This window comes from Electrophorus electricus, chromosome 12 (genome assembly GCF_041902795.1).
Source record: "Electrophorus electricus isolate QZ-2024a chromosome 12, ASM4190279v1, whole genome shotgun sequence".
NCBI classification, from domain to species: Eukaryota; Metazoa; Chordata; class Actinopteri; order Gymnotiformes; family Gymnotidae; genus Electrophorus; species Electrophorus electricus.
The window spans coordinates 14035857-14061287 of record NC_137508.1 but is presented as its reverse complement, the minus strand read 5'-3'; the positions used below and the strand labels follow the sequence as shown (position 1 = coordinate 14061287).

At 39.9% G+C, this 25431-nt stretch overlaps 2 protein-coding genes across 10 annotated transcripts in view; both read left to right on the top strand.

The window, feature by feature from the left end:
* rps6ka2 (ribosomal protein S6 kinase, polypeptide 2) overlaps nt 1-10818 on the top strand; it is a 30179-nt gene extending 19361 nt beyond the window's left edge. For 2 of the 4 annotated variants that reach the window (XM_081725081.1, XM_027022986.3), the window contains 10 exons: nt 195-297; nt 783-952; nt 2339-2464; nt 2887-2976; nt 3220-3378; nt 3494-3655; nt 3904-3980; nt 5496-5613; nt 5778-5915; nt 6115-10818. In XM_081725081.1, coding sequence (XP_081581207.1) covers nt 195-297; nt 783-952; nt 2339-2464; nt 2887-2976; nt 3220-3378; nt 3494-3655; nt 3904-3980; nt 5496-5613; nt 5778-5915; nt 6115-6240 — 1269 coding nt within the window. In that variant the 3' untranslated portion in view covers nt 6241-10818. The remainder of the gene's footprint in view (nt 1-194; nt 298-782; nt 953-2338; nt 2465-2886; nt 2977-3219; nt 3379-3493; nt 3656-3903; nt 3981-5495; nt 5614-5777; nt 5916-6114) is intronic. The other 2 variants (XM_027022994.3, XM_081725082.1) reach the window with 2 other exon arrangements.
* A 322-nt stretch (nt 10819-11140) lies between these two features.
* On the top strand, nt 11141-24050 carry sft2d1 (SFT2 domain containing 1). 6 transcript variants are annotated; one of them, XM_081725084.1, is made up of 10 exons: nt 11141-11577; nt 12243-12259; nt 13308-13394; nt 14427-14503; nt 17145-17226; nt 18664-18699; nt 18838-18896; nt 21181-21210; nt 22113-22155; nt 23513-24050. In XM_081725084.1, exons 4-10 carry the CDS (start codon nt 14436-14438, stop codon nt 23594-23596), a joined length of 402 nt encoding a protein of 133 aa, XP_081581210.1. In that variant the 5' UTR covers nt 11141-11577; nt 12243-12259; nt 13308-13394; nt 14427-14435; the 3' UTR covers nt 23597-24050. The 6 variants fall into 6 exon arrangements, 4 of the variants coding, with proteins under 4 accessions (XP_081581210.1, XP_026878964.1, XP_081581209.1 ...); XR_014126680.1 differs by lacking the exon at nt 12243-12259 and adding an exon at nt 21752-21775 and having other exon boundaries at nt 11143-11577; nt 23513-23631; XR_014126679.1 differs by lacking the exon at nt 12243-12259 and adding an exon at nt 21752-21881 and having other exon boundaries at nt 11143-11577; nt 23513-23631.
* The last annotated feature ends 1381 nt before the right edge of the window (nt 24051-25431 follow it).

Sequence of the window (25431 nt, the reverse complement as noted above, 5' to 3'; positions counted from 1 at the left end):
ATGAGAATTCTAGGTGTGTGAAATCAGGGTACATAGGGAAAGGGACTTTTATTGTTGATAAATCCACCTATACATAGCCCAACTGGGAGCAAGGATTGACTAGCAATATCAGGACTGAAGGTTTTTTAAAAATGGGGAAAATGGGTATATTTATAAAAGTATATTTATATATTTTTTGCCTTGTTGACCAACAGAAATTGTATAGAAAAGAGATCAAACCTCCATTCAAGCCAGCAGTGGGCAGACCTGAGGACACCTTCCATTTTGACCCTGAATTCACCTGCCGCACTCCAACAGGTGGCTGTTTGCTAGTGTATAGCTACTCACAACTTGTTATCCAGGTGTAGAATGTAAAGAAGTGAATAGATTATATATCACTGATATCATTGACTGTCACATTGTATCCCTGTCAATATTTATTTCACAACATTATTTACCTTGAAGTGATAGACCATTTTGGTCGATCGTGCTTGAAAGTAGTAAATAATGCATCATTATAGTATTGAAGGTGGGTACAGCATGTGGGATCAGTAACGTTTCAGCACAGCTTTCAAAAAAATAGAAAAAAAAAAGTTGTTTTTTTTCGGAGCCAGCCTGTTTCCTTGAGTTTTTTTTAGAATTCTATCTGACTTAATTTGCTAGAATTTTTCTATGCCATCAAATATGAATAACGTGAGCGCAATTGTGTGCTTTTAACCATAGCGGAGTCTGTGTCCTAGTTGCCATTCTAAGGGAGTGTGTGTCTGTATATATGTATGTTTGTCTCTGTGTATGCGTGTGAGTGTGTGTGTGCGTGCGCATGTGCATGTGTCTGCCCTCAGATTCACCTGGTGTTCCTCCCAGTGCTAATGCCCATCAGCTTTTTAGAGGCTTCAGTTTTGTGGCCAGTAACCTGGGGCAGGAGCAATCTATAACAGAGACCAGGCAGAATGCCATCAAACCTATAGTACAGGTGAGAAGAGCTGCATTGGTTAGAGGAGAAAACTACTCCCAGAATGCAATGCTAAAACAGACAGAACATCATCAATCCTATAGTACAGGTGAGAAGAGTTGCATTGGTGTAGCGAGAAAGCTACCACTCCCAGAGTGCAATGCTAACATCCAATTCAGGTTAATTTCTTAACTGGAAAAAGAAAACCATTATGTGGTTGATTGTGAATATGAATATGGTTGATAAGGTTGATAGAATATGGTTTTATAAAAATTAATTAAAGAAGCGCTTGTGTAATATGCTATAATGCTACAAAATAGAACAGCTGCTTTGTCATTGCATAGCTATTCAGAGGTGTTGCAAAGCATGTAAGGAGTTTGGCCTTCACTGTGGCCTTCAGTGACCTTTGACACATTCATATTTTGGAAATTAAAAGAACTTGCAAGCTGCAAATATTAAGATCAATGGTGTATTTTTATTGTAATATACGCAAATAATTTTTATCTGAGATTATCTGATCAGACACTGATTTGATCAGTCTCACTGCAGTCAACACCTTTGCAGTGTATTCTTAAATTGGCTGTGGCTATCTTTCCAGACCTGTTGCTACAGAAAAAAAAAAAGAAATAAAGAAAAAGAATCAGCAAAAGCTGATCTGATTATGGCAGAAGGATCTTCTTAGTGATTTGGTCCAATGATGTGGGTGGAGATCTTAAACCCTTAAGACCATTGTGTTGGGAAGAAAACCCTTGATGAGGTGCTGAAGGACCATTTGTTCAGAAACTGTCACAAGCCTGCCATGAAACAGCACAGATTTTCCGCTCACCACTGCGTTTGTCTACAGAGGCAGCTATGGTCTGCATAGTTATTTGTTTTCAGGCATTTTTAAATTTTTTCTTCAAAAAAACATTTTTTTGGTTTATGCTGAGGTTTCTCGTTACTTGTCGCATGCAGTGGAAAGAAGGGCATGTTTGAATGTTTCTGCAAAATGGAATGCCATTTTTAATTTGTTCCAAAGACATTAAAAGTTGTCTGCAAAAATCAGTGTCATGAAATCCTTATGATTACAGCATTTTCTGGTATACCTCAACATACACTATGTACCTGAAACGTGATCCGCACTCCTCAAAAGGAGTTCCTGCAGATTTTCTTTCATCTAGGACTCAAGCAGGATGACACAGTGGCAAATCAGTTGAGCTGACTGGTCAGTGATTACAGAAACCTGAGACTGCTTTGGATTCAAGGGTCAGTGAGCGTGGCCACAATTGAGTAACCGGCGTTATATCATAAGTAGATTATGACATTAGCTCATATTAAAAAAAAGCCACACCTCAGGCGTAATGTAAAGATGTCAACCCTAAGGTATGCCTCTTGTCTCACTGTTTCTGTCTTTGTATTTTATTTCAGCAACTCCACAGCAGCAGCATCAATTTCACCGATGGCTATGAGCTGAAGGAGGACATTGGCATTGGCTCATACTCGGTGTGCAAGCGATGCATCCACAGGATCACCAGCGTGGAATATGCCATGAAAGTGAGGCAATTGCTTTCTTCCATTGGTCTGGTCACATTTTTATAAAGTCCCAACCACAGCGATGAAGAACTCCAGTAGCATTTTTTTGTGCATTTGGCTCAAATTGCTGTACGGTCATAGCTGCACAGAACAGCAAAAGTACAAATTTAGTAAGTAAAATGGATAACCTGATCTAGATAACTTGATTTAGCACCTATTGAGTCCTTGTCCCCATTTCCTGACATATTGCTTGTTGCTGTAAACTGCAGTGTCAATTGGTGCCACTTTGAAAGTTTTTGTTTAGTACTTTCTGAACGCTCGTCCTCATTTCCTGGGGAATTGTTCGTTGCTATGGAGAGCAGTGTAATTCAATCTCAACTTGAACCAGCTGCCATTGCACTCACTTTTTTTGGCAGCAGTGTGACAGGGTAACTTCATTTCAGATCATTGACAGAGCTAAAAAAGACCCATCAGAGGAGATCGAGATTCTGCTGCGGTATGGACAGCACCCGAACATCATTACCCTGAAAGACGTGAGTCAAAATTTTATTCACACGCAAGCTTTCAAACATAGATACTTGTCAGACTGTCTGCTTGGGGCATATCAGCATGACAGAAAAAACCAAGACCAAACCAAACTAAAGACTTTATTGATAAAGGGATTCCCAGTCTAACACAGTCATTCACCTCAGGCATCTCTCCTTACCAGTCTTATCTAAACATTGGTGTCACTGACTCCTTTTCCCCCCTTTTTTCAACAACACTGCTGGGCTTAGGTCTACGATGATGGGAAGTGTGTGTACCTGGTCATGGAGCTGATGCGTGGAGGGGAGTTATTGGACCGAATCCTTCACCACAAGGGCTTCTCGGAGTGCGAGGCCTCTGCCGTGATGTGCACCATCACCAAGACCGTGGAGTACCTCCACTCACAGGGGGTCTGTTCCCCGCTATCGCTCTCCCTCTCCGTCTCCCTTCCTCCCTTTAGGAGCACTTTGCTACAGTGTCTCATTTTATTGCCGTCTGACTCATCATCTTCATACCCCTGCAAAGGTCGTACACCGAGACCTGAAGCCAAGCAATATCCTGTATGCGGATGAGAACGGGGACCCTGAGTCGATCCGGATCTGTGACTTTGGCTTTGCCAAGCAGCTCCGAGCTGAAAATGGCCTCCTCATGACCCCTTGCTACACTGCTAACTTTGTGGCTCCTGAGGTATTGAAGCATCCTCTTTCTATCACTACGGTTGTAAGTGTATGTTTGAAGGAGTTCTTATAATAATATAAGTAAGTAATTATAATAATATTTATTATAATATTTGCATGAAATTAATTTTGTACATTACTTCTGTACCACATATTTCTTAAATGATATGTGATGAGTGTAGAGGATGCCTGCCACCGCACAGTCACGTGGTGATGTGACCTGCTTTGTGTGTGTGTGTGTGTGTGTGTGAACTGCAGGTTCTTAAGAAACAGGGTTATGATGCAGCGTGCGATATCTGGAGTCTGGGGATCTTGCTCTACACCATGCTCGCTGGGTAAGTTGTAGCTCTCTCTGTCTCCAATTTTTCATGTTTCAAAAATGTCATTCTACATGATACATAAGTAAAGTAAACAATATGGGATTATATTGGATTTCGGAAACACCGAAGATACACTATGCAATATGTGTCCTGTGGAGCTTCTGCAGTATTATTTCTACTTGAACGCACCTGACCTGACTCCCACGATCCTGCTCTTCCTGAACTCAACCAGATGTGTTCAAGTGGGGAAACCATTACACCCTACAGTGCCATGCTCCCCCAGCAATGCAGGTGTACTCCAGTCTAGCACAGCATTAGAGCTGTGTACAAAGTTATGAATTACCATAACTTTATCTGGATAAGTGTATGTAAAACTTTGTCCAGTATGCAACTGAATCTGGGGTAAGCAGTTAGGTGGTTATATTGAAGGTCCTAACCCCAGCATTTATGTGAGCTCACCCTTACAGCAGTGTATAAGTCATAGTGAAATGGAACATGAACGTCCATTACTCCTGTTCCATTATTATAAAAAGAACAGAAAGCTTCTCAGGTTTTGTTAATGTCTCCACATTTGAGATGGTGCGAATAGATGCTCCACCTCTAAATTTGGCAGTGATAATGACTAGATAAAACATGATCTACTACGTATGTGTTTGCATCGGTGCAGGATTTTTTAAATTTAAATTTTTTTTTTGCATGCCAAATATTGCTTCAGAAGCAATCAGGCATTTCTTGCAAAGTCCTTAACTTTCCAGCAGCTAAACCAAGAAACTTTGCTGTCAATTACAGTTGCAGAGTTAGCTGATGTATTAACTGTCAACCAATTTACACTTTAATATAACTTATTTCAAACCTGTGAGTTCTACCTATGAACTTTTCCACATAGATTGTCAGATCTTGCACAGAGTTCAATCTGTGAAAGGCTTGTCACTGGAGTTTAAACAGTTAGTAACATCTTTAGTAGATACAAAATTTCCACTCTGTGCTCCTACCATCAAAATAGCATAGATAATTTGCAATATGTTCTCTCACACTGACAGCTTGGCTGTGTGGGAGTGAATTGGCCCCAGAGCTGTGTGCCGCCTGCTCGTACTTTAAATAGAATCCCATCTGGGTCCATTTTACTAGCATGCAAACAAGTGACAAGACCACACACCTTTTAGAAGACCCCTGCTTCCCATGACCTCTAGGAAAAGGGCTAATTCCTGAAGTATGATCAGAGAGATTACACCATAAAGCAGGAGCAGGTCAACAGCAGGCACACGGAGTAACTGTGCCATCGGGCATCAACAATATAATGCACCTGTCCACTGAACTTTAAATCTCCCTGTAATCAGAATGACTGAAAAGCTACATTTCAATTCATCCAACCTGGTCACATGTGGTGATTAAAATAACATCTGGGAAATGGAAAAAAGAAGGAAATAAGTTTCTCTGATCTCTGTATCCCATACTCCCACCTATTTTTTGAACAGAAATGATTGAATACACTTTCATACTCTCAACCTTTTGTATTCTCCTTCCTACCAGATTCACACCCTTTGCCAACAGCCCAGATGACACCCCAGAGGAGATCTTGGCCCGGATTGGCAGTGGCAAATATTCTTTGACCGGGGGCAACTGGGATATCGTGTCTGATGCTGCGAAGGTTATAATGCTTCCCCATAAATGATAAAAGAACATTTAGTAACTTTTGGTGGTGCAGTTGGTCATTGCCTCACACATATTAAATAGTCTTAGCATTGGTTGGTATTATTATTGATATGATTTCAAGAAATGTCATCCAGAGTTTTGAAAACTCTGCGTTCGCAGGACATCGTAACTAAAATGCTGCACGTGGACCCTCACCAGCGGCTGACCGCCCCACTGGTCCTCCGGCACCCCTGGATTGTAAACCATGATCAGCTGTCCCAGGGTCAGCTCATTCGACAGGATGTGCAGCTGGTCAAGGTAAAACTCAGTGGAACTATTTATATCCTTTGTATTGTAATGAAGTATAGCAATGCCACCATCTTGTTCTGTGAAACACTGTAACATAAGCATTATTGTATCAACAAGCTGAAATTTTGCTCATTATTCAATAAAACCAATTTGATTTCACTGCTGCACATGGTGAGTCCTTCAGACAGTGTGTGGTTTGACTTCCTAGGGGGCAATGGCTGCTACATACTCTGCACTCAACCGAACGCCTCAGGCTCCAAAGCTCGAGCCCGTCCTCTCATCCTGCCTGGCCAAGAGAAGAGGCATGAGAAGACTGACGTCCACTTGCTTGTAGCTGGCCTCCCACCAAACAGTACCCCCTACAGGCTGTGAAGATATCTGTCCACTCACCAGTGGGAGAAGAAAGAGGCCAATCAGCAGAGGAGAGTGATCGATGTGATGGAGGAGGTGCACCAGAGGAGAATTTCTCAACTGACTTCACTCCGCAGATACACCTCAAGGATCTCAGGGCCAGATGGTTGCGAATATTAATGCTGAAGGTATTAATATTACATCCAGAGCTCCCTCTGGATTTTGCTGTGTTACCACTCTAATGCCTCTGGAAGGCATTTGGTTGGTGTGTCACAGTGAAGGGGTTTAGATTATGACACTGGCCAAGAGTACAGATATAACGTGCTTATAAGGTTGGCTGAAATCCTTGGCTGGAAAGGTTGACACTTCGTGTGAACCCACACCAATTGAACCATTTTGAGCTTACTGGGCTGGCAATTTAGGGTACAACCACACACATACATAGTCTGACCAGCAAAAGAGATTTCAGAATATGAATAGAAAATATTTGAATAAATTTGTTCATAAAACTACCTGGATAGAAGCTCACTATCCAAGCAAATGGAATTTATTGGGCCAAAATAGTTTATCTGTCAGATTTAATCTACCAGTAGTAGACACAACAACCTCAATGCTAAAATGTGCTATCACTGAAAGTGTTATGCAGATATGCCAGCATTTTTTACCTTTTTTCTTTTTTATTATTTTTGTCTAATCAATAAAATGCATGCAGTGTAAGTGGTTTTATAAACAAAAAAGAATATGGTTGAAAGTGTACATGCATCTGACTTGCTGCAATAAGCACAATGAACATTTTAAATTGAAAAAAATTTGAATACTTTATATTTACCATGTAATTTTCATTTCATCTGTTTATCCTCACTGCGTCTAAACCCTACACCATGAAACACCATGAAGAACTTGCTAATTAACTAACTCATATATATATATATATATAATGGGAAAAAGCTTTATTTCAAGATATTATGTCATTTATTTATATTATTTTCGTTCATTGCATAAGTATTTAAATGAGTCAGAGATTTTAAATTGTATTTATGTATGTATTTGTTCTTATTTATTGGAAAACAAGGTCAATATGTTTTGCACTAACCTTTGCTAACCATTTACAATGAGAAGAATGTGCAGATTTGATAATTTGATCAAATCATTTTGATCATTGAAAGTAGAGAATGTGGGTTCAGTACCTGTGAAGTTCAAACTAATGTGGGCGGTGCAGTGCCTATCGGGCAAAGGGCAGTGACAGAGGGGCTCTTGGTTTTGCAGACCTAGGCAGAGGAAACTGGCTCTTGATACATGGGAAGTTACCTCACTTGGGATGAAGAACCTGGAGCTAGTGCATGAGGTTGAGAGATACCAGCTAGATATAATTGGATTCACCTCTGAACATACTGTGGGGTCTGGAACCAAACTAGTCAATAGAAGATAGTCTCTTTCCTACTCAGGAGTTGCCAGGCAGGTATTATTGGATGGGTTAACATAAGCTGAACGAGAGTAACAAAGGCTAAAACTAATGGTAAATGGAGTAAACTGGGCAAAAAAATGGAACAGAGACATGAAATTAAGAAATGGTTCAGTATTTTGTGAGTTAAGGTGGAAACAGTGGAACAACACCAGTAAGGAAATCATGCCGAACAGCAACGAGTCAAAACTCAAAAGAGCTCTAGGTTGTTTCAAATGTGCATGCATAGATCTTTTATATATTTTAGAGAGATGACATAGTCATGCAGTGGCGGTCCTTGACTGGCCCATGGACAAACTCCAAGGAAGATCAGCCAAAACCAGGGCAAGAGCAAAAAGGGAACTGGAGCTGCAAAACCTCAAGAAACTTGCAACCAAAAGCAAATAAAACACAGAACAGCCAGAATACACACAGAGACATAACAATACAGAGATTTTCAGCATGGACTTAAGTGTGAAACTGTCAGTATGCAGATCAGCACCTCCAAGTCTGAGGGCATGGTTATTAACTGGAAAAGGATGGCATGCTTTCTTTGGGTATGGGCAAGAATGTCCCCCAATTGGAGAAGTTTGAATATTTAACAATCTTGTCCACAAGTGATGGGAAGAGAGATCATGAGATCAACCATAGATTAGGTGCAGTGGCATTTATGTGGCCAAGGTACCAGAGTGTAGTAGTGAAGATAGAGCTGAACTATAAAGCAAATCTCTGACTTTAGTAGTCAATTTACGTCCCCACCCTCACCTGTGTTCATGTGCACAGGGCAATGACTGAAAAAATGAAATTATGGATACAAGTGGCTGAAATGAACTTTCTCCACCAGGTAGCAGGGTTCACTCTCCGTGATAGGGTGAAGTGCTTGACTATACAGTTGGAGTTTAGAGTAGAGCTGTTGTTCAACACAGGGTCCCATGAAGGGGTGGCATATCTTGGCTGGTGTGAGAACAAGGTATCTCCCAGTAGGATCTGGATGAAGTAGTTGAGGACAAACACCTGGGCTTCTTTGCTCACCCTTTTGCACTCACGACCCTGAAATGGATTAAGCGGATAAGAAGATGAAGTGAGATTAAATAGAGAACATAAAAACTATGGGCTTTGTGTGAGCAGTTTTGATTTCAAAACTTGAGCTCTCTATTTAATACATTTTGGATACAAATAGGACAGTTTGTATTTTCAGATCACAGTTATGACTAAATATACATGAAAAAGATGAAAATATCTTCACATTTTTCATATTGACCATCAAACCTTTACTGTACAGAATGTTCATTTATGTAATGCATGGGAGTGCATACAAAACCTTTTTTCCCATTATCTCAGTGAATCCTATGCTTAAAAAGAGAAAGCTTTGATGCAACACACTGCAACACTTTGATGTTGTCACCCCCCCCAATCATATTTGACATTTCCCACATGTACAGCAGTCTAAAAATGAACTTAGTGATAGGGGTGTATGTAAAAGTGCAGGATTGTACAATATGTAATGTACACTTGAGTACAGAACACAGTAATATTTTTATACCATTGTGAAATTCCTTTTTCAACATGGCAGTTCACAGCTAGAGATTATATTGTACACTGTCTGGCCAAAAAAAAAAAGGTCACCACCTGAATTTAACTAAGCAAATAGGTAAGAGCCTCCCATTGGATAGTTACTGCATGGGTGATTATTTTTCAGCTGGCAACAAGTTATTTAACCTTAACTGATGCAGTGAGTAACTTCTCATTTGTTGAAAGACACATCAAAAGACACATCCTGTGGGTGTGCAGAAGATGTTAATCTGTTTCAGAAGGGTCAAATGATTGGCATGCATCAAGCAGAGAAAACATCTAAGGAGATTGCTGAAACTATTAAAATCGGGTTAAGAACTGTCCAGTGCATTATAAAAAAGTGGAAGGACAGTGGGGAAACATCATCTTCGAGGAAGGAATGTGGTGGGGGAAAAATTTTTGAATGATTGTGATCGGCGATCACTTAAACGTGTGGTGAAATCAAATTGTAGAAAAACAACAGTAGAACTCAGGGATATGTTTAATAGTGAAAGTAAGAGCATTTCCACAATGCAAAGGGAACTCAAAGGATTGGGACTAAACAGCTGTGTAGCTTCAAGAAAACCACTTGTCAGTGAGGCTAACCGGCAAAAAACGGCTTCAATTTGCTAGGGAGCATAAAGATTGGACTCTGGAGTAATGGAAGAAGGCCATGTGGTCTGAGGAGTCCAGATTTACCCTGTTCCACTGTGATGGGTGCATCAGGGTAAGAAGAGAGGCAGCTGAAGTGATGCACCCATCGTTCCTAGTGCCTACCATACAAGCCTGTGTGGGCAGCGCTATGATCTGGGGTTGCTGCAGTTGGTCAGGTCTAGGTTCAGCAACATTGTGCCCAAAGAATGAGGTCATCTGGCTGCCTGAATATACTGAACAACCAGGTTATTCCATCAATGTTTTTTTTTCTTCCCTGATGGCATGGGAATATTCCAAGATGACAATGCCAGGATTCATCAGACTCAAATTGAGTGGTTCAGGGAGCACGAGACATCATTTTCAAACATTGATTAGCCGCCACAGAGTCCAGACCTGAATCCCATTAAGAATCTTTGGGATGTGCTGCAGAAGACTTTGTAGTGGTCCAAATCTCCCATCATCAATACAAGATCTTGGGGGAAAAATTAATACAACTCTGGGCAGAAATAAATGCTGTGACATTGCAGAAGCTTGTGAAAACAATGCCACAGCGAATGTGTGCTGTAATCAAAGCTAAAGGTGGTCCAACGAAATATTAGTGTGAGACCTTTTTTTTTTTTTTGGCCAGGCAATGTATGTTTCCCATGTCACCAAGGCCTTGATAAGACCACTTATCCTTGATTATGTGGTTGTTGTTTTTTTATGTATAAGAAGTTGATTTAGATTTGTTCTTATGCTTATGTTTTTAACCATGCTTGAACCTGCAAATTAAACACAATGTAGTAGCACTAGGCCATGTGTCAGGTGGGGAAAAAATAACCTATAGTGATTCAAATAAAACAATTGCCATGTTGCTACTTTGCTTTGTATTGGCATGCATGCCAGCCATTTATTAATAAACTACATTGAAAAATATATCTGGGTTGTAAATTGATAATAGTCTTATTGAAAAGTAAATATTTTGTTGGTTATCCCTCCATAGTAGCTCTAAAAACAAGTCATAAAAACACTTAATTATCGCCTGATAATTTTCCTATGTAAGTCCTACAACTTGTCGTTACCCATGGTAGGCCTATCGTCACATTTTAATTTCGTTGTTCACTTTGGAGTTACTGTGGGTTTCATTTTAAAATTTCAGATAAGTAGGTCCCGTTTTATCTGGTGCTCACACGGTTTCCTTCGCAAGAAGAACAACTAGAGTTGTGTCCCTCTAGAGGCTGTTTTTGGTACTTTTTTTTACATCGACGCACACAATAACAACACAGGATCAACCCAAGCATACAGTCTGTGGTCCAGCCCCTGACGGAAATAATGCCTTTAATGTAAAGTCCAGAATATCTAATGGTTCAAATGTTGCCTAATTTATGCACTGCTATAACGCCGCACTTAATTGAACATTTATTTTGAACGAGTTCGTCGGTTTATTTCGCAGATTCCGCATTAGCTAACCTAACCTAGCTAAGCTAATTCTGCTGTGGATTGAATGATAAGAGATCTTCAGTTCTCCCAGAGTGCTTTAGTGCTGTGTTTTGACACGCCTCGGCTACGTTTCCTCAATGACTAACTTTTAGGAAGTGTCAAGGCAATTTCAAAAATAAAACAGAAACAATGGACAAGCTTCGTCGTGTGTTAAGTGGAAGGGAAGACAATGAAGAACTGGGGCTAACAGCGCAGGTGACTTCTACTTTGATTTCCAGAGAAGCTCCTGAACTGAACTGTTTGCTGATTGTGTCTTGCTTTTAAGAGCTAGCTAGCTACCTATCGTTAACATACTGGGGATAAAACTGCTAGCTACGGTAGCTAACTATCCTATCGTTAGATGTGGCTAACTAGATAGCTAGCTTGCCCGATACAGTGCCCTTGCAATACCACCGAGTCTCTGAGTTTTTAATTACATTTTTACTGCAGCGAGCTACACAAACCACTATTTCAAATTCCTCAAACAAACAGGCAACCTAGCAGATTGCTTTAGGTTAGCTAGGAAGCCGCAGTCCTTTGAACACTCAACGTTTTGCCACTTCATTATTTAACTTGACTGATAGCTAACTAATATTGATCATTTGGCTTTTACTTTCAAAAGTCGGACATGTACAAAGTCACTTGTAAGTCTGGAGATGAACAAATAAATAAATAATAAAGTAAATAGCCACTATCTAGAAAATTTCATGAAAACGATTTATTTTAGAAATAATGAACACGAAATAAACAAAAGTTTTAGGACTTAGTTATTTACGTTCATATCTATACACAGTTCAGGTGTGTACTTAGTTGGCTGTTTCGTTTTCTCGGTCTGCTTTATGTTAACATTTGTTTGCACCACTAATGTTTCATGCTCTCAGAGGATGAATCTTGTGAGGTAAGATGTGACGTGATATATAAAACTACTGGATCTGGATGTGATGTGAGAGATTTTATATATATATATATATATATATATATATATATATATATATATATATAAACAGAGTTTGATATATATATATATATATATATATATATATATATATCTCAAACTCTGTTTATATATATATATATATATATATATATAAACAGAGTTTGATATATATATATATATATATATATATATATATATATATATATATATATATATATCTCAAACTCTGTTTATATATATATATATATATATATATATAAACAGAGTTTGAGATATATATATATATATATAAACAGAGTTTGATTGATATATATATATATATATATATATATATATATATATATATATATATATCTCAAACTCTGTTTATATATATATATATATATATATATATATAAACAGAGTTTGAGATATATATATATATATATATATATATATATATATATATATATATATATATATATATATATATATATATATATAAGAGCCAAATAACTTTAATCAACCTACTGTGCCCTTGCTAATTGTGGTGATGGTAGTGTTAACTTTGTGTATGTTATGTTTTTGCATGTGTATATTTAGTGTGCAGCATGCTTTGCTAAAGTTAGTAGACTAGATGTTTGTTAGCCCAGTCCAATTTCATTTATGCTTCTAAGCCTGCCTGTTGCTTGCTTGTTTTGTATATTTTGAAATTCAAACTCTGTTAATGTTCTTGAACTACAAAGGCAGCACATCTGACAAATGTGCCTTTTGGCTGTCAATTTGTGAGCGTGCTAGTAACAGAGCCCTAGAATAAATCAAAATTGGAATAAACTTTTTTTTCCCCCTCCCCTATTCTTATTTCCTATTCTGTGTGTGTGAGATTGTGTTTCTCTTAAAATACAAATTGCCCTCATTAGCCTCTGTTTAACTGTGGCAAGGCACACTTCTCACGAAAGGGAAGCCCCGGGGGTCATTATGTGGCAGGGCACAGTGGAGCTCATGACATCCTCTCATTGTTCCCCTACAGGTCCTGGATGCCTCTACGCTCAGCTTCAGCACAAGGATTAAGTGGTTTGTGATATGCTTCGCCGCTGGGATCCTGTGCTCCATCTTTGTAAGTAAAGGGGTTTTAACTCCATTGCCTGTAGTATTCCCATTTCTCACTCTGTTTATTAGCTTGCCATTTGGCTTTCTTGCATAACATTTTGGTGTATGAAAGCTGCAGTGTTTATACATAAATATAAATGTGTTAAAGAAACCCTCACTCTTCATTAAACACACATTAATTCAGCCTGTTCACTTTGATTTTCAGTGTATTTAAACTTTAGTTAAAGTCAACCCCTCTAAACTCACATTTCAAGTTTTGTAAGTCCAGCCAAACATTACTGTTTCAGAATTTTACATGCTTATCCACTGCCACTGCATACTGACCAACTCCTTTACTTAGCCCACTTATTTAATACAGATGTGTCAAATAATCTGCATGCTTCCATAGGTTTTTTGTCCAAAACAAGTTTGTACAAGTTCATTTTGCCCATCCTATGTTCTACCATACCATACCATACCATACCTTACCATACCTCCCCCCCCCCCCCACACACACACACACACACACACACACACACACACACACACACAGAGCCAGTGACAGTTTGTCCTCCCAGTCAGTTGCTCTATGGGAGTACTGATAACAGAGCTGACAATTCGTACTGTGATAACCGCACTGCTAGTTAACGCTGTGTTAACCACGCTGCAGTGTGCCCTTCAAGAGCATACCATATTCCCCCTCAGAGCCTGACTGCCTGTGAGACCTAGAGCATGTTGGCACATGCCAGGCAGAGCACAGCAGACTCTGCCACCCTCTTTCTATTTGTTTCATTAAAAAGTTCTTTTGTGGTAACATTTGAAGTCATTTGTAATGCTTCTTTCTGCAGGCTCTCACTTGAGTCTGTTACCATTGTAACACCAGTAGGTGGCACAATAACTCAAGTTTGTTTTCCATACTCATAGATTTGAGTACTTGGAACAACAATATCTCAGGTTTACAATGTAATAATTTAATAATGTTATCACAAGTCATGTTGCTGTTTTTTCCCTGTGTGCTGTATTAAGTACAATTTTGTTATTTTGTGTTCGGTCCAAACAGGGCACTGCAATGCTCTTTGTGAACATAACACTGTTTGCAATATTCTACACCTTAGGGAACATCGCAGCTCTGGCCAGGTAAGGTGACCTGAATCTACTGATCAATGTTTGTGTGTTTGTGTGTTTGTGTGTTTGTTTGTTTGTTTGTTTGTTTGTTTGTTTGTTTGTTTTTACCCTTCTCTTCCATCCCATGTTGACCTCAAGTTTGACTTTTCTCTGCTGTTTTATCCCAACCTGAATTGCTCTAAGCAGTAGATGCTGCAGCAACAGAGACATTTGAATCACCACAGCTATGCACAGTAGCACCACTCCTGTTATTTTCACAAGTCTCACCATACTCTTCCTTAGACCCAGAGGTCTGCCTGCGATACCTGTTACGGCAGCTCAGATTCAAGGCTTTTTAATCCTTATTGGATGGTGTTTAAATGAGTAAACCTGTGGGCGTCTGTCTGATTGTTTCTGAGAGCGTTGTCCTCTTGCTGCTGCTAATGTTATGTAAACATCCCAAGGTGTACAAAGCTATTCTCTGTGGAAACTCTGGTCTTCCATACAACTGACTGAGTGGTATGTGACCAATGCCCACGATGACCTGTGGTGCTAAAGTTCTCTTTATGTGACTAATTAGCCTCAGAAACCCCAATTCAGCATTCTTGGTCACCTGTCTGTGTCTTGTTTCAGCATTCTTGGTAACCTATCTGTGTCTTCTGTTTCTGTGATTGCCCTGTGGGCCCACTTGCATAAATTAAGGGACAGGGTCTGTGTACTAAAACCATGCATTTTGTTTGGTTTCATAAGAGTATGTCTGGTGTTTTCAAAGGGACAGACGACAATGCTTTTCCCCCCTGAAACGACCATGAGCTTATGTAATGCGCAAAACTCATGTGGTGTTAATGTGTCTTTTCGCTGGAAATCAAGAAGCACAATCACCCACCCACACATGCACACCAAGAGACTTTTCTCTTTGGCTGCGTGGAAATCAAGGCATGTGGCACCACTTGTGACTCTGTGCAATGCATGTGTGCGTACGCAGTAGCTATTCTCATCCGCTAATGTTTTTCAGGTTACCATGAGATCTGGGCCATTAGATCTGTACAGTGCCAGTTGGACAGGTCCTCCTGGTTTACTTGTAGCACCCCAGGATGAAACACCGGACCTGCCGGTTCTGATCGTGTTGCCATTGTGGTTTGTTATTGGAGAAGAGACAAGAAAAAACTGGGTCACCTTTTATGTGACATGTTGCCTATTTGGCATTCAAGACGGACGCCAGCCCAACCTAATTCATTAACAGAGAACTAATCCTACAGCTAATTCTTCAGTTGGCCTCAGCACAGCTCATCTTCCATATTTCAGTACAGCAAGCAGTAGGCTTTTGCACATCACCAGTGATGTCTAACTTCAAAGATTAGTTACAGCTCAAACCCAAAGAGCCTGATGACCACTTATGTTTGGCATAGCAAGAATACAGGACCAGCCCTTTGACACCAATTTTCAATGAATCACACGGGATGCAGGAAGAGGTGTAATCATTAACTATAACTGGAAAGTGTGTACATACCCCAGGATTCCCCTAGCAGCCATTTCCACTGTACTGTGCCTGGAGTCAGATGGCATGTGCAAAACGCCATACTGGGCATTCATTCGAAGTGGAAGTGACAGCCACTTTGTACCGGTAAGCACTACAGTGGTATTCTGCTGAGACTGGTACAAGATGGAGTTTACCCAGTAACCCCAGACTCTGCCCTTATATGCGAGTGTGACTATGTCTTTAAAATGGGAGCACATCACTGGCTTGTAGGTGAACATGCAGTCTGAGTAAACACCTTCATATTTTTGTCAGTTCATTGATTTCCTCAGTTACAGTACACTTAAACATCATATGCTATAGCAGGTCGGAGATGAATCCTTGTGGCAGGTGCTGGTGTTCCATGTGACATGGGTGACATGACCCCTGTGATGGTCAGCTCATACATTTAGACCTTCTCTGATCTAATGCAAGCCCGCAGTTCTGATCTAATGAACACTGCAGATTGTACATATACACAGCTAGAATACCCTTGGGTCTCCAGTGACTGGACCACAGGCTTTCCATTTGCAATTGGCAGATGTGACAGAGGCCTGTGATGCTCTTTCATCTGATTTCTGTAATTCCTCATAGTCATGCAATCTAATATTTGTAGTCCCAAGTTTGCTATTCCTTTAAAAAAATCTAATTTATTGTGACATTGAAGCCAGTGATTTTATAGACAAAGTCTCAAGACAATAATTCATGATCTCAGTATTTTTCATCATCAGGTAACTGCTTAATTTAGATTGGTTTGTTGTTTGTTGATCATGTATATTGATTGTTTAGCCTTTGGTCCAGCTGAGCAGATTGGCATAGAACACGTCTTTTAAAGTGTGGCAGAACATTTAAGTGTTGTGAGGAGAGAACTAAATATATACTTTTAATATCTGAAAATTATCTCCCAAAAATGTTTAATTTGATCTGTTGCTGATCCTATTTATTCTGTATTTAAGAAGACAAAAATATTGGAGTATGCTTAATTATTGGAAGATATTCATGGAAAATTATCCAGTTATTGGCATCAGCAACTTAAGAGGACACGTATTATTATTATTATTATTATTATTATTATTATTATTATTCATCTGTTTTTCCATGAAAGTAAGTAATGGGTTGACAGTTTGTATTTGAACCTTGCCATATCTCTTCCACCAGCACCTGTTTCCTGATGGGCCCACTGAAACAGCTGAAGCGCATGTTTGAGCCAACCAGACTCATAGCCACCTGCTTAGTACTGGTAATGATCAACATTTACATTTATGGCATTTAACAGATGCCTTTATCCAAAGTGACTTACAGAAGTGTTTTATTTGTCTACTAAAAAAGCACAAATAGTTTAAAAGTCCAATAAATACTCTTAACTGAGACACTGCCAGTGTCAGTGCTGAAACCTAGAATGACAGCTACAATACAATTCAGGAGCAGTTACCAAACAAGACAGGTTAAGTACAATTATGAATTCTTGCCATGGTGACATGGGAAAATATAGGAGCGTTGAAGACTAGCCGCACTGCAGCTTGCTGCATAAGTTGCAAGGATCTGATGGTACACATTGGACCTGCCAGGAGTAAGCTGCAAGCCTGGAGATGACAAGAGACTAAACAAACACCTGAGGTGCCTTCTTAGAAGAAGGGTGAGAAAAGGGTGAGTCCTCCGAATGCTGAAGAGGACAAAACCATAGCCCTGAATGCAGTCTGATGCCACCACGCAAGTGTATGAGCTGAAGAGGCAAGGAGGAGCAAGAAATGAGGCATCTGCAGTAGCTCTGTAGCTGTAATGACTTTGCACTTAGGCAGCACGTGTCACTGTACTCTTTAAATACAATCACACATTTACTTCAAGAGGATCTTTTCAATGAAGGGATCAAAGTTCTACTTAAGAGTTCTTGGTGGATCCTTTTAGAGTGTTGCATTAATCCAGCAAATCATCATATTCTACTTATCAGCAATGCTTGCATTACCTACCCTACAAGAAAAAAAGAAACTCACTGTTTTGCTTTCAACCTTTTAAACTCTCCCTTTAGAGATTGGCCAATTCTCTCTTAAGTGCAGCCATGTGACCGACAAACGAGATCTGATGGATATCGCAAGTTACCAATGCCATTAACATGAATTTTGAAATTAGATTGTGTAAATTAATTGTGTAATTAGAATTTGCTAGCTATTGTATAGACTTATGTGAGGCATTTTTCTTAGTTTTTTGTTTATTTATTCTAAGAGGATTTTATAAATGCTCATGTGATTGTTTTTTAAAACTGCCATGTGGGTGAGAGAAAAGTCCAGTCCAGTAAAGAAGACAGATCTGATAACTGGCACTTTGCTTCTGAATCTGGCATTTATGTTGTACAGCCTACACCATTTTAATGGTTCAAGTTATCTGGTTATTAAGTAGTAATTACAGTATATCAGCAGCTGTAAATCATGTGGGATATTACCACATTTCAAATTCCTGTCCCAAAAAAGAGCAAAGTTCATAATAAATGTCCCAATCAGTCACCATATTTAATGAATGGCAGCTGTTTGATGTTCTGCTAAACATTACTGATCTTCATGTACTAGTGGGTTAAATGCACCCATGTCCTACACTAGCTTGCACATTATCCAAAGAAGCCTTTAAGGCACTTTATGGATATTTTATTATGATTTCTCAATTTGTTTCCTCTTTGTTTCCCTAGCTCTTTCTTATTCTGACATTATGTTCAGCCCTTTGGGTAAGTTGCTTTTTGTTATGGTTTAATAATGGTGTTGCTTTAGTAATAACTTTGTCCTTTGGCTATTAGTGGGGCTTATGACTGTAATTGACTTTTGGAAGTTTTAGCACTGTTATTTGTTTTCCCTTTTTCCAATAGTGGCATAAAAAGGCCCTGGCCATCATCTTCTGCATTTTACAGTTCTTGGCAATGACTTGGTAAGTTACCACTGCTACCTGTCTAATATGGATTTTTACTTGAGAGAAGTCCTTCAGATTGATTTGACATTATATAGAGGTTTTAGAGGTGCTTTACCTCACGCTACAACAAGCTGTTAAAGCATTCCTGTTTAAAGTCTGTACAAAGATGTCTTCCACTGCTTATGAATGAGCTTCTGATTGCTTGCACTAAACATGGTGTTGGGATTTTGCCAGGCTATGCCTGTACATGCGTAAGTGCATCTATCAAGTGCGTGAGCGCAGATTTAACCACCCCCAATCTGCTTAGAGAAGTCTCAACATGGGCTGAGCAGCATCCAGCCATGCCATTGCCCAGTAGCCCGAAATCAACTTGGCAGCATCTTGGTCTCGTCCCTGGACGACAGCCACAGGGATGCTCATACGCCAAACCAGAGCCTAGAGCTAGCCACATTATTTGCAGTTAACTCCATGCTGCCATGTTCATTTAGCTGGGTCAAGTCCTTGGCAATCTGGCAAGAAAAAAGACCCAAAAATATCAGCATGTGTCCAGACCGAGTGAAGGGACGTGCAAAAGAAATTCTCAAAAGGTTTGAAATAAGTTATTCATTAAACTAACATGGCTTTCCCAAAACATAGTATGGTGAGTGAGAGCTTTATTGGGAACACACGATACATGTGCATAAAAGACTGCCGTACATTTTACAGTCAGTTGTAAGTAAGTATTCCACCCCTCCTGGCACTACTGTTGTACACAGAGGTCAGGTGGCTGACGATACCAAAGTCCTGAACCTTGCTGGAGGCTTTTAAGAGTGACCTGTTTATGAAGAGCAAGTGTTGGCTAGGTGCTTTTAATTTACATTTAGACTTTAAGTGTGCTTGTAAATTCAGTTTATTTATTTGTTTAGTTAGTTATTTTTGTTTAATAAATTGGCCATTCATGAAAGAAACTACTGGAAATGTCTGTATTTGTAAAGATACATTACCACAAGTTATAGGGAATTGAGGTCTGAGTACATACAATTTAGTGAAAAAGAGTTTGTAACCTATATGTACAGAAATGGAGTAGGTGTTAAGTCTACTAAAAAAGTAATAGAGTGAGTGAGGTGGATGCACAATGTTTCCAGCTCATTGAAGAAGTGAAGCATAAGCATAAGATGGGGGATAGAGCTAATCTGACTGCTGTGAAGCACGTCCTGGAACCTCTCCACCGGCTACACACACCACACAGGTGTACAGGACTGGGCAGTCAGGACAGCAGGGCACTGGGACGTGACAGACAAATGGATAACTTTTATTTGCATTCCTCATGCGTACGTGTGCGTGTGTATGTGGTGGGATGAGCAATAGACACTTCACTGGGCCAGGCTTTATTTGCCTTGTCTTTGCCGTCATTTTCAGTGACGGCCCATGCACACACACTCCCACCCAACACAATACAAACCCCCCCCCCCCCCCCCCCCCCCCCCCCGCTCTCGGTGTGACTCACTTGCTTGGCCAGTCCATTTGCCAGCAGCCGTCACCATGCTAACCACCTGCACATATAGCCTCTCACTCACACGTACACCGACACCCCCACCCCCACCATTAAACACAGGAAGTAGCAGGCATGCCCTAAGCCTGCCCATGTGTAGCAGTCAGATGCCACACATACCTGGACAATGTGGTTCTCTGTCTACCATTAACATTTGAACTCATTATGCAGTTCTTTTTCCAATTTAAATAACTGTTATGTCTTTGCAGCAGTGAAAGACTGATGTAAATATTTAATGTACAATATAGGGACAAAGTGCCAAACTAATTATATAGTTTGATTTTCTCCACCTTTGCTTTCAAGCCTTAAGCAGTAATTGCTTTGACTAAGCATTGTGCCCATTGTGCTAACCATTAGTCAACTAGTCCTTAACCTATGTGGTGACCTTGTTTTATTATGTTTACAAATTTGGATTAAAATGCAGTGGGAGCTAAGTCTGTTACATAAGTCTGTTACATAATTACATTAACGTTTCCTTTATTTGAAAGCCTTTAGCTAGTGAGCAGTCTGTATGTTGGCTTTTCTGAGTTCTTTTTTTAAGAGATTATTATGCTCTCATAGAGTTGTTCCACAAATGCCACCCTCACTGCAGTTTATTTTTGGATGTACTGCCTCTGCCTTTTTAAAGATGAAATTGAGTTTGACGTTATTATGAGAAGCAGGAGCAGTGTGTCTTTAGGTTAGTGTTCTATCCCCAATATGTTTCTTCTGGCTCTTAGTTTTGAATGGGAGAAACCATTAACCTCTATCTCCACTTTTCTGGTCTCGCAGGTACAGCATTTCATACATTCCTTTTGCAAGGTAAGCTAAAACAGTTACATTTCTATATGTGTGATTCTGTGTCTCTTGAACTGTTTTGGCTTTTAAAAAATCAATCTAAATTCACCCTGCAAGGTTATGAATCCAGATAACTCATGAAAAGATGCTGATAATACCATAACTTTAACCTTTCTTTTGCCCTTACCTTATCCTTTTTCTGTCTTTCTTAAATGACTTTATATTATATACCCATTTATTATATATACGCATGACATGGGCCAGTCCAAGATGTGCTCCTTGGCAGATTAGCTCAAATATCAGCTCAGTTCAATGAATGAAGCCTAGAGAATGCCTCCAAATGGCTTCCATATTGGCTATACCACACAGGTTGTCCTCATTCCCAAGAGGGGTTACTGAAAACAAGTTTATCTGTGGCTGGAGGACTTCTTGTCCTCCACCATATGGCACTAATCCTGACCTGAAGCACTCTGTTTCTCCTAATGCCACGTAAATGGCTGCTTGTTTTTATTCTGTCCCTCTTTGTCTCTTTCCTTCTCTCCACTCCACACTCAAACCCAATAAGGCTGTGTGTTTAATTCCTAAATGCGTGAGTCAAAAGCCATCCCTGCTGTTTCGGGGGGCTCAGCCAGCTTTGCAGATTCCCTGCTTGCATGTCTGGGTTGCTTCCTTCGTCTGTGAGATTAGATAAGACAGTGAGCTAATGATTAGACAATAGACCTTTCTTTATAGTAAATTATGGAGCTGGAGATTTTTTATTTATTTTTTTATTTTATTTATTTATTTTAAACATCCATCCGTCGCTATTTAGGGGTCTCTCTCTCTCTCTCTCTCTCTCTCTCTCTCTCTCTCTCTCTCTCTCTCTCTCTCTCTGTCTCTCTCTCTCTCTCTCTGTCTCTCTCTCTGTCTCCTGTATTGGGGAGAAGCTTTTTCCTGTCTGTATCCAGTCTAAATGATGCTCCTTGGCAGGTAAGATCAGAGCTCAGTTCAAACAATCAGAATGAAGCCTAAAGTATGCCTTCAAATGGCTATGTGTTGGCTATAGCACCCAGCCTGCGGTGCTCTGAGTGAGTGGACTCCTAATACTACAGCCTGACAGCTATCAAGCTCCTGAACCCTCCCCCCACATCCTGACATCCTCTTTGGGGAGTGCCGAGTGTTGCGAATAAGTGCCTGCAAAACGGAGATTGAAAAAGAGAGCTTGCCTCTCCATAAACCTCTCACCTGCCAATTTGGTATTATTTGATAGTATTGTTTTCTGATTTCCTTTAGGACTTGAGTTTTGTGCTGTAATTCATGAGTACTAGTTTGCTCTGCTACTGTTCCTGTACTGTTTTGCACGCCTGTGTTCATTATGTACAAGACACACCTTTGCTGAAGCGCTTACTGCTGTTTGTTGACTGGCTTTACATGCCTTGGTTGTTGCATTATTGGCGAGCTGGCCTACGTCGTGCTGTGTTCGGCCAGCCACGCTGCATGCTAACCCCCCCACCCCATGCTGCCTGCTCTTTGTTGCCTGGCCCTTGCTCCAATCCCTTAATGTCTTTTTCTCAGCTCTTTAATATGTATTAGCCTGCAGTGGGGCTTTTCTCCCCATGCTGCATATTGAGGCTTAATCATCTCTACACACACAAAACAGCTCTTCTGTGCTCCATTGCCAAGGCATGTCATCAGAACCAAGTGGAACCTAATCATTATTGATTCATTTGGCATTTTTCAATGCTAAGCAAGAAATTGGTTGCCTCAGTGTAACATCGTGGGAGGTTCTGAGGTGAAGATGTGCTTTTGACCTGGAGGGGAATGGAACAACCTTTTAGTCTAAAGCTATTGGGGATGCCATGGACTTCAGGGAGAGGCCCTCCCCTGCCCCACCTTCTGTTCTCTTCTAACCATTCCTTTATAACCTTGACTGCTTTCACACCTCCTTTTTGTATGCTGGGCTCTGGGATAGTCTGCATAGCAACACAGAGGGGGTGGGGGGAAAGAAGGGGGAATGGAAGCTGAAGCAAAGAAGGCGCCATGACCTTGTTCTGCTGTTACCATGGTGACTGTGAGGATTGCATCATCCCTCTGTCTCATACCTGGTGTGAGGGGTGGTCCGTCACCCTAAGCAAGGGCCTTTTCCCGCCAAAACAGAATAGAATATACAGCTCCGCCCAGCTGCAACAAAGAAAAGAGCTATTCAAAGACAGCAAACTGGATTTTTTTAGAGCTTTTTAAAGCTTCTATTTCAAATCCTAGCAACTTTTAAAATGACATTTTAGTTACAAGTATAGGGCAGCATGTAACTCTAGCAAATGTAATGTCTTGTATTTTCCTTCCTCAGGGATGCAGTTATAAAGTGCTTCACCACCTGTCTGAGCTAAAGATGCCTCCCTCAGCACTTAATGTGATGTCCTGTTGTATGTAAGCCAACAGTAAATATGTAAAATATTTTATTCTGAAGACTTCTCTTTATTGAGCTCACTTTTCTGCCTGACCCTAGTACACCTTCTCATCTGTTATACTAATGATTTCACAAAAAAAAGTTATTGTAAGTGCTGTATATTTTTGCCTTTTAATATAAAGAAAAATGCTCATTTCATTTTGTTTGCAGCTTCTTTTTTCATAGTGTGTATGCTTTAGTGAGTGAAAAAAACAGGAATTAAATTAATACTGTTTTTCATGGTTAAAAAGCTAATTGAAAATGTATAATGAGTGACTTAGCGAGTTTTCATGTGCATTATTGTGCTGTCTTAATTTCCACATTTTATATTTGTAAACTGACCCCAGTAATGCCTTTTTACAGAATACTTAGGATTTACACAAGAAATTGTTTAATAAAATACTGCACTTCATCTAGTAAACTTAATAATTGTCAATCCTGTTTGACTCCTGTTAAATTTGTTTTATAATATTGTTTACCGTAAGCGTACTGACTCATATTACGTTCTAGTCTTAGTTGAGATTAGTGATGTATGAAACTGACTGCCTGGCATCGTGTCGGATATAGCGGTGTGCTACAAGGCAGCCGTGGAGCCTGACCAACTCATAGGCGCTGCCTAGCCCTGTGCACCAAGGACATCGGTTAGCTAATGTTCTTACACGCGTTCTTAGTCAAATCCTGGAAACATCAAATGACGACGGCCTTTTTTGTATTGTTTCCCATATGTTCAAGTGTAGCATTTGTAGTTTACCTCCACGCGATAAGGACTTGACCTAATAGCCCTAGCTTCTAGACGCGGGTTTGTTTTTCAAATCGTTTAGCCTGGTAGTCTGCGAGTACGCAGCTGCGATTGCCATGGTGACGGCTGGGTGCGCTCCATGTCGAGCGGCCCTCCTCCACCGGCGTGTGCTATTGTGTGCTACACGGATCACGAGTCTGCCATTGTGTTGACTGGGACATCGTGTACAAGTCTTGGTGGAGCCTCTTCATCCATCTCAGCTTACTGGTTTTACTGGGGTCAAGGGTTTTTTTCAGTTTGTGACGAGCCTTATACGGAAAGTTACATTCTTGAGTATGTGATCTCAAACAAAGACCACTTGGCATACTGTGTTTCTTCTACAAAAGGTGATTTATGAGAGTAGGTTTTTAGGCCTACACATTTGTAAAATTCCTAACCTTCAGCTCTCATCACATGAGAGGATTTAAGTGTCAAAATGGAAATAAATGACTGTTAAAGATATATACTGCCTATGTCCAGCAGTAATTGTTTTTAGAGCCAACCACAACAATAGAACACCTTCTGATGACTAAGAGTCTATTGTATGAACCACTTCACTGAATAACAAAGGTTGGTCTATATTGTTGACTTAATCTTCCAGTTTCTGGGTGTAGACCAACCTAAATGAATAAATGCTTACGATCTATAATTGCAAAGATGTATTTGGCATAAGCAATAGGCCTAAATATAAATTAGAATATTTTTGGAAGACTATTTTTCCAATTTTCTAATTAAGAGCATTTGTATGTAACATAAAATAGCCCACGTTCACTGTTGTAAACAGCTTGATTATAATTTGATGACAAGGTTCTTCAAGCCAACCAGGAGTCATTAAACAAGATAACATCAGAAGGTAAAGAATCTGTGTTTTTATTTATGAAGGAAATGTTTTTAAAAAGCATACGTAAGGGTATCGATTTTTGTTTACTTCACAGACTGGGCGACTTCACGGTTGCCACTGTGAACGTAAAGCACTATGAGATAAAAACATCAAATTAAGTGCAGTGTCATTAACGTTTCCTCCGTTATCTCAAGGTCACTG